Source organism: Telmatherina bonti (assembly GCF_933228915.1).
Source record: "Telmatherina bonti genome assembly, chromosome: 19".
In the NCBI taxonomy this organism is placed as follows: Eukaryota; Metazoa; Chordata; class Actinopteri; order Atheriniformes; family Telmatherinidae; genus Telmatherina; species Telmatherina bonti.
The window spans coordinates 34,255,832-34,273,936 of NC_136617.1; the positions used below are offsets into that span (position 1 = coordinate 34,255,832).

Below are 18,105 nucleotides of genomic sequence, written 5' to 3' on the forward strand. Positions count from 1 at the left end.
ACTGACTCAGGTAACGGTGGACAGACTGACTCAGGTAACGGTGGGACAGACTGACTCAGGTAACGGTGGACAGACTGACTCAGGTAACGGTGGACAGACTGACTCAGGTAACGGTGGACAGACTGACTCAGGTAACGGTGGGACAGACTGACTCAGGTAACGGTGGACAGACTGACTCAGGTAACGGTGGACAGACTGACTCAGGTAACGGTGGACAGACTGACTCAGGTAACGGTGGACAGACTGACTCAGGTAACGGTGGGACAGACTGACTCAGTAACGGTGGACAGACTGACTCAGGTAACGGTGGACAGACTGACTCAGGTAACGGTGGACAGACTGACTCAGGTAACGGTGGACAGACTGACTCAGGTAACGGTGGACAGACTGACTCAGGTAACGGTGGACAGACTGACTCAGGTAACGGTGGACAGACTGACTCAGGTAACGGTGGGACAGACTGACTCAGGTAACGGTGGACAGACTGACTCAGGTAACGGTGGACAGACTGACTCAGGTAACGGTGGACAGACTGACTCAGGTAACGGTGGGACAGACTGACTCAGGTAACGGTGGACAGACTGACTCAGGTAACGGTGGGACAGACTGACTCAGGTAACGGTGGACAGACTGACTCAGGTAACGGTGGACAGACTGACTCAGGTAACGGTGGACAGACTGACTCAGGTAACGGTGGGACAGACTGACTCAGGTAACGGTGGACAGACTGACTCAGGTAACGGTGGACAGACTGACTCAGGTAACGGTGGACAGACTGACTCAGGTAACGGTGGGACAGACTGACTCAGGTAACGGTGGACAGACTGACTCAGGTAACGGTGGACAGACTGACTCAGGTAACGGTGGGACAGACTGACTCAGGTAACGGTGGACAGACTGACTCAGGTAACGGTGGGACAGACTGACTCAGGTAACGGTGGGACAGACTGACTCAGGTAACGGTGGGACAGACTGACTCAGGTAACGGTGGACAGACTGACTCAGGTAACGGTGGACAGACTGACTCAGGTAACGGTGGACAGACTGACTCAGGTAACGGTGGACAGACTGACTCAGGTAACGGTGGACAGACTGACTCAGGTAACGGTGGACAGACTGACTCAGGTAACGGTGGACAGACTGACTCAGGTAACGGTGGGACAGACTAACTCAGGTAACGGTGGACAGACTGACTCAGGTAACGGTGGACAGACTGACTCAGGTAACGGTGGACAGACTGACTCAGGTAACGGTGGGACAGACTGACTCAGGTAACGGTGGACAGACTGACTCAGGTAACGGTGGACAGACTGACTCAGGTAACGGTGGACAGACTGACTCAGGTAACGGTGGACAGACTGACTCAGGTAACGGTGGACAGACTGACTCAGGTAACGGTGGACAGACTGACTCAGGTAACGGTGGGACAGACTGACTCAGGTAACGGTGGACAGACTGACTCAGGTAACGGTGGACAGACTGACTCAGGTAACGGTGGACAGACTGACTCAGGTAACGGTGGACAGACTGACTCAGGTAACGGTGGACAGACTGACTCAGGTAACGGTGGGACAGACTGACTCAGGTAACGGTGGACAGACTGACTCAGGTAACGGTGGACAGACTGACTCAGGTAACGGTGGGACAGACTGACTCAGGTAACGGTGGACAGACTGACTCAGGTAACGGTGGGACAGACTGACTCAGGTAACGGTGGACAGACTGACTCAGGTAACGGTGGACAGACTGACTCAGGTAACGGTGGACAGACTAACTCAGGTAACGGTGGACAGACTGACTCAGGTAACGGTGGACAGACTGACTCAGGTAACGGTGGACAGACTGACTCAGGTAACGGTGGACAGACTGACTCAGGTAACGGTGGGACAGACTGACTCAGGTAACGGTGGGACAGACTGACTCAGGTAACGGTGGGACAGACTGACTCAGGTAACGGTGGACAGACTGACTCAGGTAACGGTGGACAGACTGACTCAGGTAACGGTGGACAGACTGACTCAGGTAACGGTGGACAGACTGACTCAGGTAACGGTGGACAGACTGACTCAGGTAACGGTGGACAGACTGACTCAGGTAACGGTGGGACAGACTGACTCAGGTAACGGTGGACAGACTGACTCAGGTAACGGTGGGACAGACTGACTCAGGTAACGGTGGACAGACTGACTCAGGTAACGGTGGACAGACTGACTCAGGTAACGGTGGACAGACTGACTCAGGTAACGGTGGACAGACTGACTCAGGTAACGGTGGACAGACTGACTCAGGTAACGGTGGACAGACTGACTCAGGTAACGGTGGACAGACTGACTCAGGTAACGGTGGGACAGACTGACTCAGGTAACGGTGGACAGACTGACTCAGGTAACGGTGGGACAGACTGACTCAGGTAACGGTGGACAGACTGACTCAGGTAACGGTGGACAGACTGACTCAGGTAACGGTGGACAGACTGACTCAGGTAACGGTGGGACAGACTGACTCAGGTAACGGTGGGACAGACTGACTCAGGTAACGGTGGGACAGACTGACTCAGGTAACGGTGGACAGACTGACTCAGGTAACGGTGGACAGACTGACTCAGGTAACGGTGGACAGACTGACTCAGGTAACGGTGGGACAGACTGACTCAGGTAACGGTGGGACAGACTGACTCAGGTAACGGTGGACAGACTGACTCAGGTAACGGTGGGACAGACTGACTCAGGTAACGGTGGACAGACTGACTCAGGTAACGGTGGACAGACTGACTCAGGTAACGGTGGACAGACTGACTCAGGTAACGGTGGGACAGACTGACTCAGGTAACGGTGGGACAGACGGACTCAGGTAACGGTGGACAGACTGACTCAGGTAACGGTGGGACAGACTGACTCAGGTAACGGTGGACAGACTGACTCAGGTAACGGTGGACAGACTGACTCAGGTAACGGTGGACAGACTGACTCAGGTAACGGTGGGACAGACTGACTCAGGTAACGGTGGGACAGACTGACTCAGGTAACGGTGGACAGACTGACTCAGGTAACGGTGGACAGACTGACTCAGGTAACGGTGGACAGACTGACTCAGGTAACGGTGGACAGACTGACTCAGGTAACGGTGGGACAGACTGACTCAGGTAACGGTGGACAGACTGACTCAGGTAACGGTGGGACAGACTGACTCAGGTAACGGTGGACAGACTGACTCAGGTAACGGTGGACAGACTGACTCAGGTAACGGTGGGACAGACTGACTCAGGTAACGGTGGGACAGACTGACTCAGGTAACGGTGGGACAGACTGACTCAGGTAACGGTGGACAGACTGACTCAGGTAACGGTGGACAGACTGACTCAGGTAACGGTGGACAGACTGACTCAGGTAACGGTGGGACAGACTGACTCAGGTAACGGTGGGACAGACTGACTCAGGTAACGGTGGACAGACTGACTCAGGTAACGGTGGGACAGACTGACTCAGGTAACGGTGGACAGACTGACTCAGGTAACGGTGGACAGACTGACTCAGGTAACGGTGGACAGACTGACTCAGGTAACGGTGGGACAGACTGACTCAGGTAACGGTGGACAGACTGACTCAGGTAACGGTGGGACAGACTGACTCAGGTAACGGTGGACAGACTGACTCAGGTAACGGTGGACAGACTGACTCAGGTAACGGTGGACAGACTGACACAGGTAACGGTGGACAGACTGACTCAGGTAACGGTGGACAGACTGACTCAGGTAACGGTGGACAGACTGACTCAGGTAACGGTGGACAGACTGACTCAGGTAACGGTGGACAGACTGACTCAGGTAACGGTGGACAGACTGACTCAGGTTTTGTGTTCTCTGAGCAGCACCCTGGCTCTGACCCGGATCAGCTCTGAGGACGAGGCTATCTACCAGTGCATAGCGGAGAACAGCGCCGGTACCAACCAGGCCAGCGCCCGTCTGGCTGTGACCCAGATGAAAGACCTGCCAGCGGCCCCCCAGGGCCTCGCAGCCAGCGCCCTGTCCACCAACACACTGCAGATAACATGGAGCCACCCCCCCACCAACGTCACCGACAGCATCATTGGATACGTTCTGCACATCCGCAAGATCGGAGGTGAGACTGAACATTCAAACGTTTCCCGTCAAATCATTATCTGGGTTGTTTCTATGGTAACATGTGAGTGTTGACACGCGTGTGCTTCCTTTAGAGCCGGATAACATGGAGCTGCAGGAAGCCATCAGTAAAGACTCCTTTCAGCATGATGTCTCCAACCTGGAGCCAGCCACCACCTACTCCTTGTACCTGAAGGCCTACTCCTCCCTGGGAGCCAGCCAGCAGTCCTACACCGTGGTCGCCACGACACTCGGAGGGGGTAAGACGACCGTTGCCATGGTGAAAAGCCGAGGGAATAGCGGAACTAAGTCTTCAAAGATATCATATAATTACAGGATGCCATCTAAGGTTAGGTCAGCAGAATGATGAAAAAAGAGCCGAACATCAAAACACAATCATCTAACGGTCACCATAGAAACCTGAAAACACGAACCGAAGCAAGAGGAGGAAACTGAAACAGCAGGTTTAGCAGAACATCGTCGCTGAAACTTAAAGACAAACTCTAAATATGCTGATGTTCTGTAAATAAAGAGAGCCTAGTGCTTCTTAGATGTTTAACTTTCTACCAACCTGATCATCTGATCACAGAACTGTGTGTTTTATATTTACTCCAACATGTTGAAGAAGCTCAGAATCTGCTCCCTGTTTATCATCTCAGCTGAGACCATGATGTGTCCCTGCCTCCAGGAACATAAGAGGCAACAGTACCGGCATTTTTCTGACAGTTTGACGAAGACTTGGCAAAGTACACAAAGGTTTCTTCCAATACCAAAACATTTCCTGTTGAAATGAAATGAGACATAAGTTTACCACCAGTTTATGGCAGTTTTTTACCACCAATGTTGATACTTCTTACCCCTAAAAGGAAAATTATGATTGTACAGTGTGTGTAAATATTTTATTACAAGGATGAAATTAAATATAACTCCAGAACATCAATACCTGAAAAATGCTTTTAAAACAAATTAAATAAATAAAAAAAAACTGTGGAAATAATTAAACTACTGATTCATATGAGATTATCCACATTTACTGTATCAGAAATAAATATGCAAAATTACCATGAGAGATGGAATAAAACATGATAAACTGCATGAAAGCAGTAAAATACCAAGACAAAAGTGCATCATCACCAGCAGCAGCAGTGTCATCGTGACATCTGATAGGCTGCCCTGGTCATGTGATACAGAAGAAATGCGCTGTTTCTGGTTTTCACCTCCTAAAACTCTTGAGGCTGGGGTCACCTTGGAGGGCAAGGTTAAGGTTTAGAGGATCACATGATGTGGTCAGGTTGACCCTCGTCCTGCCTGAAGTGCTTCAGGATTCGCTCCAGCGCCTCACAGACTGTCTTCAGGCAGAAGATGGCCTTGGAGCACGGCTTTCCACTTCTCAGACACCATGTTGTTATGATGACGTGTGATCGTTCCAAGAGTCCAGTAAAACTGCTCCAATAGTCCCCACTGAGTCTTTTATCCATAAAGATGTGTTTTTGGTAAAATTGTGGGATTATACAGATGATAAACAACCTTCTGTTTTCAGACGTGCTAACAGGACTTTGTCTCCTCTCACCATGCAGTTCCGACCCCACCTACCTACTTCATCAAGGTGTTGAACTCCAGCTCGGTCCAGGTTCTCTGGGAGCTCCCAAGTAAGCCTGGAAAAGCTGAGGGCTTCCGGCTATCCTACCGCAGGGTCCCCCATGCTGACTACCAGGGGCCAATCCAGCTGCCATGTCACGTCAATGCCCACACCATCTCTAACCTCGGTAACCATAACAACCCTTCAGCTCTGATGGCTCGATAGAGGCAGTAAAAAGTGATCAGTAGTCCCGATGATACAGGAAATGTCAACTCAAATTAGTTCCAGCTCCACATTCAGTCCAGGTTAAACAGCACAATAACTATACATAATGAAAACACCACATTTTTCTCTTCGTTTAAGCAAAAAGAAGTGAAAGTATCTTCATATTACATTTTTACAAACATGATGACCAACTGGAAATTTCTGAAGTAAAATAAGTTTAAGTTATAAATTTTCCTCATTTATACATTTAAAAATGGCTTTATTTTAATTTGGCTTATTTGCAGTTTTCATATCTTGATTTATAAAGAGACAAACACAAACACAGACGTGTGTATATGTGTGTGTCACAAATATACCCCCCCCCCCCCCCCCCCCCCCCCCCCCCACACACACACACACACACACATTTACATTTAAAGAAAAACAATCAAAAGAAAAAAACTAAGCTTCACACGGACAGATTAGGAGTTATGGTGACTTTTATGAACATGTTGCAGTTAATATTTTCCATGTTATGTTCATCCATTCATTCTGCCAAAGCGAACATCAGACCAGTCCGATCCTGGTACTGGTTCTGGACTACGACTGGTGGTGAATGTCCTGACAGACCAGTGATAACTAAAACTGTTAAGTCTTCGGATACATCTTTAACCGTCTATTGGACGCTGTTTCAGAACCGGGTGCCGTCTATGAAGTCAAGCTGGTGGCCTACAATGGAAATGGAGAGAGTGACTGTTCCAAGAGACTGGTTTCACTGGAAGAACAAGGACTGAGTGACCATATTACTGGTGAGTGGGATTATAATCACAGATCCAGAAGCTTTTTATCTCAACCAGTTTCCTCAAACATCTTTCTGATTTGAATGATAGTCACCGTGCAGCATAAAGTTCAGGTTTATTAAACATAAATAAATAAAAAAAACTGAAAACTGAAGGTTTGTTTTGAAGTTCTCCAGCTGTCATTCCACCTGAGAATAATCTGAGGCCTGTGGAACCAGTAGTCTCCTTCCCAGTACCAGACGGGGAAAACAGCAGCAACTATCTCTGGTCATGAAGTTTTAAACATCTCAGCTGTCATTGTAAATAAAGTTCAGGAGAAAAACAGAAGAGAGGATGAGGAGACGAGAAGACAGGGATGAAGATGAGGAGAAGATCTGAACCAGGAAAAGATTCTAAACCGAGACAACACATCTGAAATGATTTCTGCAACACGACGACGTTGTTGCCTGGAACCGTCCAGAATCAGTCAAAGGAATTATAATCCAGTTAAAACAGATCCGTGATATAATCTACAACAGTCCAGTTTATGATAACTGCTGGTGTCCAGCTACGGCGGGAAGTATCGCTGCTTCCACACATCTCACTCATTACGCAGGACTTCATAGGCTGTTGGAGCCATTTGAATCAGCTGTCTTGAAGCAGGGAAACAAACTGAAGGACCTTTGGACACCACTGATATAAACCAGTTTTTAGGATAATTTCCTAGATGAGGAAATCGATGGATGGGATAAAATCTCTTTGATTCAAGCCTCCAGTCTGAGCTGCACAAGGAGACAGTGGAGAGGAAAACCTCCATCTGAACCACGACCAGGGAGGATGAAGGTGGCAGACAGAGAGGTCAACAAGCTCCAGAACTCTGAGGACACCTGCTGAGAAACAGGAGGAACATAAGTTAATGACAACAGATGTTCATGCATGAAAAGAGCGAAGAGGAGCCCAGTGCACGGCAGGACATCCATCCCATAACCCCTACAGGCTCTCATACTGTTTCATTCCCAAACCCTAAAGGGATGAGACAGAGGGAGAAATGCTCCAGTGTGACCTGGTTTTGTTTCTGTTTAAAGGAGGAAAAGATCCGTGTCAGTGCAGAGAGGGGGAGGCCTCTCTGGGCAGCGCCATCATCGGCATCCATATCGGCACTGCCTGCATCATCTTCTGCGTTCTCTTCCTCATGTTTGGATACCGTCGCAGGCAAGTGCCAACATGCAGAAACTCCTTCTCTATGTTCTGTAAATATGTAGATTTTATACTAAACTATAACATAAGTAGTTATTCATCCTGATGTAGACCTGAACACTTCAGCTACGTCGGGATGAAGCTGTGCTGACTCCAGTCTCCTCTTTACAGCCTGTTTTGCAGTAAAGGGACTCAGGACAGCTGGTCCTTACCCAGAGTCCCTACCGGACACAACGACATCCCTAAAGGTCGGACAAACGGCACCAGGATGGAGTCTGAGGCTCAGGTAGGCTGTTCAGAAGTACTAAACTCCACAAAGTTGGGTCTCTGTTTGAAAAACAGATAAAAACACAATCAATTCTTTCTGAATCTCATCAGCTTGTATTTTATCCCCAATAGAACATAAACAGCATATAAGGGGTGGAAATCGAGACATTTTTACCATCTCATTGAAAATATGAGCTCATTTTGAACTTAATAGCAGCAACACATCTGTAAAAAGACGTAACGAAGCAACAAAAGGCTGGAAAAGTAAAACCGGTGCAGATCAAACGGCTGCAAGAGCATTTAGCAGCTAATGAGGCCGACTGGCAGCAGGTCAGCAACTCGCCTGGCATGTCAGAGATGCAGCGTCTCCGTTGTAAAGACGGACAGATTAACTGGATTATCGCAGATAAATCTGAGATAAACTGGGTCGAAAAAGTGTGGATGAGTTTCAGAGACTGTTGCTCAACTGAAAATGGAGACGATTTTATAGATTACATCGTGTACAATGTTTAATATCAAATTAGTCATTTGATGAAGTAATAAAATCGGATCATTGTCTCCTTCAGAGGTTTGTTTTAATGTGTTCAGAAATGAGAGAAAGAAAGCAGAGATATGTGAGATTACTTCAGAAGGGTCAGAATCCAGATCAGTTTAATGTGTCCCAGTAAATTAACCTGAAACTGTAAATGGGTATGTTAGAACCAGTAAAGTAGTCCTACGCATTAGTACAATAGTTAGTACCATAATGTCATACAGCAGGAGGTAAAAAGTCTATCTGAGTAGTTTTTCTGAATTTTAATGAAAATGTCAGGAAGCCGATGTTGATCAGAGGTCAGTCAGGAGAACACGGGGACGGACTCCACATCCAGATCAGAAACACCATGAGGGTCCAGAAATACGAAGAGAACGTAGAACTTCCCCTAACCCAGAGTTCCTCAGCCCCCCCGCCCTGCATGTTTTATAGGCAATCCTACCTTAGCACACCTGAATGAAATAAAGGCTTGTCAACAGGTTGAAAAGAACATGATGAGGAAGTTGATTCAGGTGCGTTGGAGGAGGATCATGTCTAAAACATGCAGGTCAGGGGGTCTGAGGACTGGGAGAAACACAGTCCGGACCCCTTGTTTACTGCATGGAGCTGCAGAATAAAGCGGACCAGTCGGCTCATTCTGTTGGCGATTTGGACGCGATGCTGCCCATTTTCTCCTCGCCACGGATCACGTGACATTTCCAATCCAATCCAAACACTTTGGAAAACTTTATTTTACTTTGTTTTATTCTTTCTCTCTTTGTTGGATTCCATTTAAAAAATACTGTAACTTTGATGCCATCGCTTGCACCATTTCCATCTTCTGAACGATGCGCTGTGGGTTAGGGTTAGGGATGCGTCTAGCGACCATCAAGGCTCTATACTTTTCAAGATGCACTGTGGGTAATTTTAAGTGTAACTTTTTTCTCTGAATATTTGGACACTTCTAGAAAATGCCACGACTACGATATAGGACACGATTTATGGAACTGTGTTTTATTACTTAGACAACGTACTACAATCCCCGTCTCTATAGACACTAGCAGGACCTTCGTTATTCGTTTCAAACCAAGGCCGAGTCATCGACAGCAGAGTTTTATTCAGAGCCAGAATAAAACTTTAGACCAAAAAACAGAAAAAGTCCATGGCTGTAACCCGCAGAGTCTCTGCTTTCATACAACACCTTGTGTGTGTTTTTGCTTGAAGTGCAGAAATAAGCAAACGCCCCGAAGTGTGGCGTGATGTTCTCGTGGTTTTTCTACATTCCTGCATGTGTTGGGGTTTGAGCTGTGTTTGGTTGGAGGCCAACGCTGGAGTCTTTTAGCCCAGTTCCTCCCTGTTTTGTTTGCTACATGGTAGGATAGCTGCTTCCTGTTGTGTCCAACCATCTTCTGTCTTGTAGTGTCTCATGTCAGCCACTTTATGGAGTCATGGGTTTTGTCAAGAAGAGGTCAAACTAATTCTCTTTTTGTCTTCTTCTTCTCCCTGCCAGCAGGTGGGTTATCCAGCGCCTTGCCAAGTCATCACTGAGCAACATCCTCCAGGTGGCACGGCCACTGACTGACACTGGTCAACACCATCCCAACACTTTTCCACTCCAACATTCCTCTACTCTCCAGTCCCTTGTCTTCCCTCTGTCCTTCCACCCTGATGTACCCTGCTCCCCTTCCATCCTCTGCTCATATTCTGCTCCCTTTCCACCCTCAGTCCTACCTCAGACCAGCGCTTTTTGTTTCTCCTGCCTGAAAAAGCCTCCATCAGCAACGCCACCTCAAATTATTTCTATGTTTAGAAAACCTGTCACTTTCTCGGCCGGGGTCTGTTCTATAACCAAAATATTTGATCCTGAAGATCCCTGCTGAGAACCTGATATGACAAGAAGTCCTCTGTGGTCTAAAACCCCAAATAATGCCAAATAGTCTCACCTGATGGAGGCGTTCAGGAGAATCTCTTCTCACAGACCTTGCCTTCAGTTGTTCTGGAATAAGAAAGAAACCCAGTGGCCTTCACCAGAGCCTTCCTGAGGAGAGACTCTCAGTAGAAACGATTAGCTGCTACTTTAGAAGCCATGAAGAAGAAGTATGTGTTCTTCACTCTGCTTCTTCCCATCTAAACTCTGTCCAAAGAAAACTACCTCAGCCTAAAAACTAAACCACCAACCTGTCCCTTCATTAACTTCTTCCTGACCAGCGTCAGTCTCAGTGAGCCGTGCCGTTCCAGGCCTGTCCCAGGATTACCACCTCAGAACCAGAGTCTTTCTTCAGGAACCCAGGGCAGATCTCTTCTCTGATTCACGTCGGACAATGCAGTCTCGTTTCCATGGTTACGGCTGCTTTCATATCTCCACCTGTCGGTGGAGAATATGGATCAGAGCCTGATGCTGCAAGAACAGCGAGCTTTCTGACGAAATACAGACTGGGAAATCCCACGTCCTCACTGGTCAGGTTGACTGGTTTCGGTGACTCTGAACTGGCCGGCAGAGCAGTTTTCTGAAGATTTTGGACTGAATGTGTTTCACCATGTCAGCCTTTCCAAAAAGACGAGCGAACTGAACGGCAACCAAAGATGTTTTCAGTTCCTTTGACCTTTCCTTCAGAGAGACCTTCCCTCTCTATTTGGAGGCTCCAGTTTGACGGGTCGCTTGTGAAAAGTGCTTTAACTAAACCTGAACCAAAAGATTTCTCATTTAGTTTTTTAAAGAATATTTTCAAGTTCTTTCGTTTCTTTCAAGTGGACCTGTCAACCAGGAGCTCTTTGTTTTCTTTATTCTGACATTGTTTAATGACTGACCAAAAGATGTGAGATATTTAGATCGAGTTGTGGACGAAGTTCCGTCTTTTTATACTAGCTGAAATTTTCCCAGATATTTAGCTATCTTCAACAAACAGTTGAACCAAATAACTCCAGTTTTCAGCCTTCATGTTCAACGTTTCCTCAACCAAAGCACAGAAACACGTAACGTGTGTGTGATGAGCAGGAAAACCTCAAGCGTTTAGTGTGAGAGCTGCTTCCAGCAGTTCACCAAAGAAAAACTAACAAATGAACAATAAAACCAAATAACTCTGAAACCAACTTAACGACACACAAAGGAGAGAAAGGACATTTTGTTAAATGATCCAGCTGCTGCATGTTAGAGATGAATCTTTAACTCCACTTCACATCAATTCTTCTTCTTCTCCTCAGAAATCCCAAATTCCAAATAAAAATAATGTTAATCCTGAAGTTTTAGGATGCAAGAATATTTAACTTCCAGCTAATTGTGATCAAAGATGAACCCAACCTGTCCTCTTTCATTTCTGACAAAGAAATAAGGAAAGAAAAATAAACCGGTTAATGCGACATCAAAGAAGCTAAAGACCAACGTCAGACAGAAAAACCTCAAATTAAACATTTAAGCCTTTGAAATTTCCTGCAGTTTTTTCTGAATGAACAATTTCTCCACAACTGAAGTGACTTGAAACCAAAAAGTGAATTTAAACCCAAAAATCTGTGTTTCTGTAGAAAGAAGAGTTTAATGTTTAAAGTAGAAAATGTTCGTTTTGAGTCGCAGGTTTCTGTTCTTCCTCCTGCTGTGAACGGGAAATGCTGCCAAAACTGAATATTGTTAATGTTATTATTGTTATTATTAGATATGACAACATGTATGATGGATCTGTTTTTGTTTGACATGTTTCATTATGTTGGTCATGTGAGGTTTCGAAACAATGGAAAGTTTCTAGGTTTGAACTCACATCTTGCCTGGAACAAGCTAGAAAAAGAAATCTAAAAAAGTAGGAAAATCTAGACGTAGAAAATGTGAAAAGAAATAGGGTTGAATGAATCCTCGGTTCTCTGATGTTATCAAAGCTTTAAACTGTTAAACTGAGGGAGAACTTGTCCTCAGTCTGTGGAAACAAAAGGAAGTTAGAGTGATGAAAGAGACCATGGGACTTCCCAGAACATTTGGTTTCTGTCGCTCCACACCCGCCTGGAGGTCTGTTTTTAATGCAGACAGGTTAGCTCCATTCCAGCAGAATTATTCACCGTCTTACAGAAATCACCTGTTTTTATTCCTCGTCGGATGTTTGTGAGGAATCTACAGGTTATTTGTCACATGACTCAAAGCAAGTTTCTAACTTTCTGCTACTAACCAGGAGATGTTGGCGTGTAAACCCAGGATTAGTTAGACAACCAGAACCAGAACTTATGTTAATAATAGAGATGGTGATGGCACGCTGGGATGGATCTGAATGTGTTCTGCAGAACTATTTTTACCTTCTTTTAAACATTCCTGTCCTGAGAAGGATCATTTGGTTTATTTAACTGAGTCTTGGTTTATTTATAATGAGATTAATGAAAACATGTTCATCCTCCAGCATGTCTCTGTTCATCCAGACTGTTTTCATCATTCTCCATTTCTCCTAAAACCAAATAAAGAATTTAGATGACTTAACTTGCTTGGTTTTGTGTTTATTTAGAACCATCTTTTCATGTTTTTCTTTTTCTGCATGTAATCCCTTCTCAATCCCAACTGACACGACTAAGTTAAGCCTGTTAGAGCCGGAAATACTACTAGACCGGTTCTCTGCTTACATTATATATATATATATATATATATATGGATATATATATTATATATATATATATATATATATATATATATGGATATATATGGATATGGGCTGGGCATCCAGCATAAAAACAATTCCCTTCATCCAGTGATGATTCACTGCGGCGACCCTTCAGAGGGACGAGCTGAAAGGAATCAGCAACAACAGTTTGAGTCCTGAATATCCTAAATAATCCCCAAATGTTTTCATAGCTGACAGCAACTTGGGGAAACTTTCTGGGTGTAAATACATTACTAATAAATAGTTTGCACGAAAACACATTTTTATCCAAATTCTTCTGATTTCTTTATCCTTCTGACGGTTTGCACCAGTGGTTGTTAAGGCAAATGGAGCCAGGCTAAGAGGAAAGCGCTGCCAGGCAGACTCTTTGGATGGGGACTCCATTTATTTTTATTACCGCCTTGGGAGATTGATATAAATTCTTCATCTGGATGACTGAATCATTTCAGTGTCAGAAAAAGATTCTCCAGTCAAACAGAGAAGACTTTTTCTGCATCTGGACTCAAAACAATGGATTCATTCTGACTTTTACTTAGAACATCCATTAAGTTTAAGGCTTGCCTTGTACTATCATCCTGAAGCTGACGAGCTTTAATGAATCCAGTCTGGTCATCATCTTTGATATTGGGAATTATATTTTGAAGTCTTCTTGCCATTATTGATGTAAAGAGTCATTAGTCCGAGTTTAATATTGGTATTGGACGGTAAGAGCTGCATTGCGTGTTGTCTTTACCGGTTTTTTGGAATAACAGTTTATCTCCGGGACTCAGGTGTCTGTCTGGCTTGAAGTAGAAAGTTAAAACACTTTAACAGCAGAGGTGAGTCTGTGTCCTTGAAGAGCTTGTAATGTTCTGCTGGGAATTCCTCGCATCTTGTTGCTTTTTGCTCTTGCAATGGCCTCATCAAATTCACATTTAGTTATCTCTGCATCGTTTTTCTGTTTGTTTCATGCCAACACAAGGTAAAGACAAATTAAGGTAATCTGTGCATGCACGCTGATCTGATTGCCAGGCTGGGCCCCCCCCCCCCACAGATTGCATCTCAAAGGAAAAACTAGCGATGCAAATATTGAAGAAATGCTTAAACTGCCCAACAGCAAATTAATTCATTTCTAATTAACTCAACATTAAACATCTACATCAGTAAATGTTAATACACAATAAAACATCAATACAAAGCTATAAGACCGATAGAATTCAAGAATGTGGTGTTAATAATTTGGTCTGTCACGGTGGCTGTAGGGATGTGGACCCAAATGCAGGAGTCAGGAAGCCGGTATGCAGAAATCAGACATCACTTTAATCCAAGACACGGTGAGGGCCAAAACCAACAAATGAACCAGCAACACAAGACAAAAAGTGAGGGGTATAAATACACAGAACACAATGAGACAGGTGAAGTAATTAACAAAATGAAACCAGGTGAACTCAATAACAGGAAATCAATGAAGCTAAACAAGAACCGAGGGAACTAAACAGGAAAACTACAAAATAAAACAGGAACCCTGAAAACAAAGCAAAGGGAAAAACCCAACTCATGACAGTACCCTCCCCACAAGGGCCGGCCACCGGACGGCCCAAAAAGTTCAGAGTCCAGAGACGGGTGGGAGGAGGGGGCCCAGAGGAGGGACCAAGGGAAAAAACAAAGTCCAGGGGCACAAGTCCAGGGGAAGAGTCCAAACGGCCCAGCTCAGGAAACAGTCTGGGGCAGCCTCGGCTCTGGAGGACGGCCGGGAGGCCCAGACGACGGGGGCAGCCCCGGCGCTGGAGGACGGCCGGGAGGCCCAGACGACGGGGGCAGCCCCGGCGCTGGAGGACGGCCGGGAGGCCCAGACGACGGGGGCAGCCCCGGCGCTGGAGGACGGCCGGGAGGCCCAGACGACGGGGGCAGCCCCGGCGCTGGAGGACGGCCGGGAGGCCCAGACGACGGGGGCAGCCCCGGCTCTGGATCCCTCACGTTGGACACTGGAGGCGGGGGGAGAAGGAGCGACCTCCTCGCCGGACACTGGAGGCGGGGGAGAAGGAGCGACCTCCTCGCCGGACACTGGAGGCGGGGGAGAAGGAGCGACCTCCTCCTCGGACACAGGGGCTGGCATTGGGGCCAGTGGAGGAGAATCCCAACCTGGGACCCCCTCGGGAACTCGGGACAGAGGAGGCGCGTCCCAACCTGGGACCCCCCTCGGGAACTCGGGACAGAGGAGGCGCGTCCCAACCTGGGACCCCCTCGGGAACTCGGGACAGAGGAGGCGCGTCCCAACCTGGGACCCCCTCGGGAACTCGGGACAGAGGAGGCGCGTCCCAACCTGGGACCCCCTCGGGAACATGGAGCAAGGGAGGAGCGTCCCGTCCTGGGACCCCCTCGGGAACATGGAGCAAGGGAGGAGCGTCCCGTCCTGGGACCCCCTCGGGAACATGGAGCAAGGGAGGAGCGTCCCGTCCTGGGACCCCCTCGGGAACATGGAGCAAGGGAGGAGCGTCCCAACCTGGGACCCCCTCGGGAACTCGGGACAGAGGAGGCGCGTCCCGTCCTGGGACCCCCTCGGGAACTGGGGACAGAGGAGGCGCGTCCCAACCTGGGACCCCCTCGGGAACTGGGGACAGAGGAGGCGCGTCCCAACCTGGGACCCCCTCGGGAACTGGGGACAGAGGAGGCGCGTCCCAACCTGGGACCCCCTCGGGAACTGGGGACAGAGGAGGCGCGTCCCAACCTGGGACCCCCTCGGGAACATGGAGCAAGGGAGGAGCGTCCCGTCCTGGGACCCCCTCGGGAACATGGAGCAAGGGAGGAGCGTCCCGTCCTGGGACCCCCTCGGGAACATGGAGCAAGGGAGGAGCGTCCCGTCCTGGGACCCCCTCGGGAACATGGAGCAAGGGAGGAGCGTCCCGTCCTGGGACCCCCTCGGGAACATGGAGCAAGGGAGGAGCGTCCCGTCCTGGGACCCCCTCGGGAACATGGAGCAAGGGAGGAGCGTCCCAACCTGGGACCCCCTCGGGAACTCGGGACAGAGGAGGCGCGTCCCGTCCTGGGACCCCCTCGGGAACTGGGGACAGAGGAGGCGCGTCCCAACCTGGGACCCCCTCGGGAACTGGGGACAGAGGAGGCGCGTCCCAACCTGGGACCCCCTCGGGAACTGGGGACAGAGGAGGCGCGTCCCAACCTGGGACCCCCCTCGGGAACTCGGGACAGAGGAGGCGCGTCCCAACCTGGGACCCCCTCGGGAACTCGGGACAGAGGAGGCGCGTCCCAACCTGGGACCCCCTCGGGAACTCGGGACAGAGGAGGCGCGTCCCAACCTGGGACCCCCTCGGGAACATGGAGCAAGGGAGGAGCGTCCCGTCCTGGGACCCCCTCGGGAACATGGAGCAAGGGAGGAGCGTCCCGTCCTGGGACCCCCTCGGGAACATGGAGCAAGGGAGGAGCGTCCCGTCCTGGGACCCCCTCGGGAACATGGAGCAAGGGAGGAGCGTCCCAACCTGGGACCCCCTCGGGAACTCGGGACAGAGGAGGCGCGTCCCGTCCTGGGACCCCCTCGGGAACTGGGGACAGAGGAGGCGCGTCCCAACCTGGGACCCCCTCGGGAACTGGGGACAGAGGAGGCGCGTCCCAACCTGGGACCCCCTCGGGAACTGGGGACAGAGGAGGCGCGTCCCAACCTGGGACCCCCTCGGGAACTGGGGACAGAGGAGGCGCGTCCCAACCTGGGACCCCCTCGGGAACATGGAGCAAGGGAGGAGCGTCCCGTCCTGGGACCCCCTCGGGAACATGGAGCAAGGGAGGAGCGTCCCGTCCTGGGACCCCCTCGGGAACATGGAGCAAGGGAGGAGCGTCCCGTCCTGGGACCCCCTCGGGAACATGGAGCAAGGGAGGAGCGTCCCGTCCTGGGACCCCCTCGGGAACATGGAGCAAGGGAGGAGCGTCCCGTCCTGGGACCCCCTCGGGAACATGGAGCAAGGGAGGAGCGTCCCAACCTGGGACCCCCTCGGGAACTCGGGACAGAGGAGGCGCGTCCCGTCCTGGGACCCCCTCGGGAACTGGGGACAGAGGAGGCGCGTCCCAACCTGGGACCCCCTCGGGAACTGGGGACAGAGGAGGCGCGTCCCAACCTGGGACCCCCTCGGGAACTGGGGACAGAGGAGGCGCGTCCCAACCTGGGACCCCCTCGGGAACTGGGGACAGAGGAGGCGCGTCCCAACCTGGGACCCCCTCGGGAACATGGGAAAGAGGAGGAGCGTCCCAACCTGGGACCCCCTCGGGAAAGAGGAGGAGCGTCCCAACCTGGGACCCCCTCGGGACAGAGGAGGAGCGTCCCAACCTGGGACCCCCTCGGGAAAGAGGAGGAGCGTCCCAACCTGGGACCCCCCTCGGGACAGAGGAGGAGCGTCCCAACCTGGGACCCCCTCGGGACAGAGGAGGAGCGTCCCAACCTGGGACCCCCTCGGGACAGAGGAGGAGCGTCCCAACCTGGGACCCCCTCGGGACAGAGGAGGAGCGTCCCAACCTGGGACCCCCTCGGGACAGAGGAGGAGCGTCCCAACCTGGGACCCCCTCGGGACAGAGGAGGAGCGTCCCAACCTGGGACCCCCTCGGGACAGAGGAGGAGCGTCCCAACCTGGGACCCCCCTCGGGAACTCGGGACAGAGGAGGAGCGTCCCAACCTGGGACCCCCTCGGGAACTCGGGACAGAGGAGGAGCGTCCCAACCTGGGACCCCCTCGGGAACTCGGGACAGAGGAGGAGCGTCCCAACCTGGGACCCCCTCGGGAACTCGGGACAGAGGAGGCGCGTCCCAACCTGGGACCCCCTCGGGAACTCGGGACAGAGGCG

The 18,105-nt window shown here is 49.9% G+C and overlaps 1 protein-coding gene across 1 annotated transcript in view; it reads left to right on the forward strand.

Annotated features, from left to right (window-relative positions):
- LOC306770025 (immunoglobulin superfamily DCC subclass member 3-like) overlaps positions 1 to 10,236 on the forward strand; it is a gene marked incomplete at its 3' end in the record, with an annotated part of 24,310 nt that extends 14,074 nt beyond the window's left edge. The window contains exons 7-13 of the mRNA XM_079258794.1: positions 3,868 to 4,118; positions 4,213 to 4,377; positions 5,695 to 5,883; positions 6,596 to 6,709; positions 7,765 to 7,891; positions 8,048 to 8,162; positions 10,165 to 10,236. Of these exons, the coding sequence (XP_079114920.1) occupies positions 3,868 to 4,118; positions 4,213 to 4,377; positions 5,695 to 5,883; positions 6,596 to 6,709; positions 7,765 to 7,891; positions 8,048 to 8,162; positions 10,165 to 10,236 (1,033 nt within the window). The remainder of the gene's footprint in view (positions 1 to 3,867; positions 4,119 to 4,212; positions 4,378 to 5,694; positions 5,884 to 6,595; positions 6,710 to 7,764; positions 7,892 to 8,047; positions 8,163 to 10,164) is intronic.
- Positions 10,237 to 18,105: the final 7,869 nt, after the last annotated feature.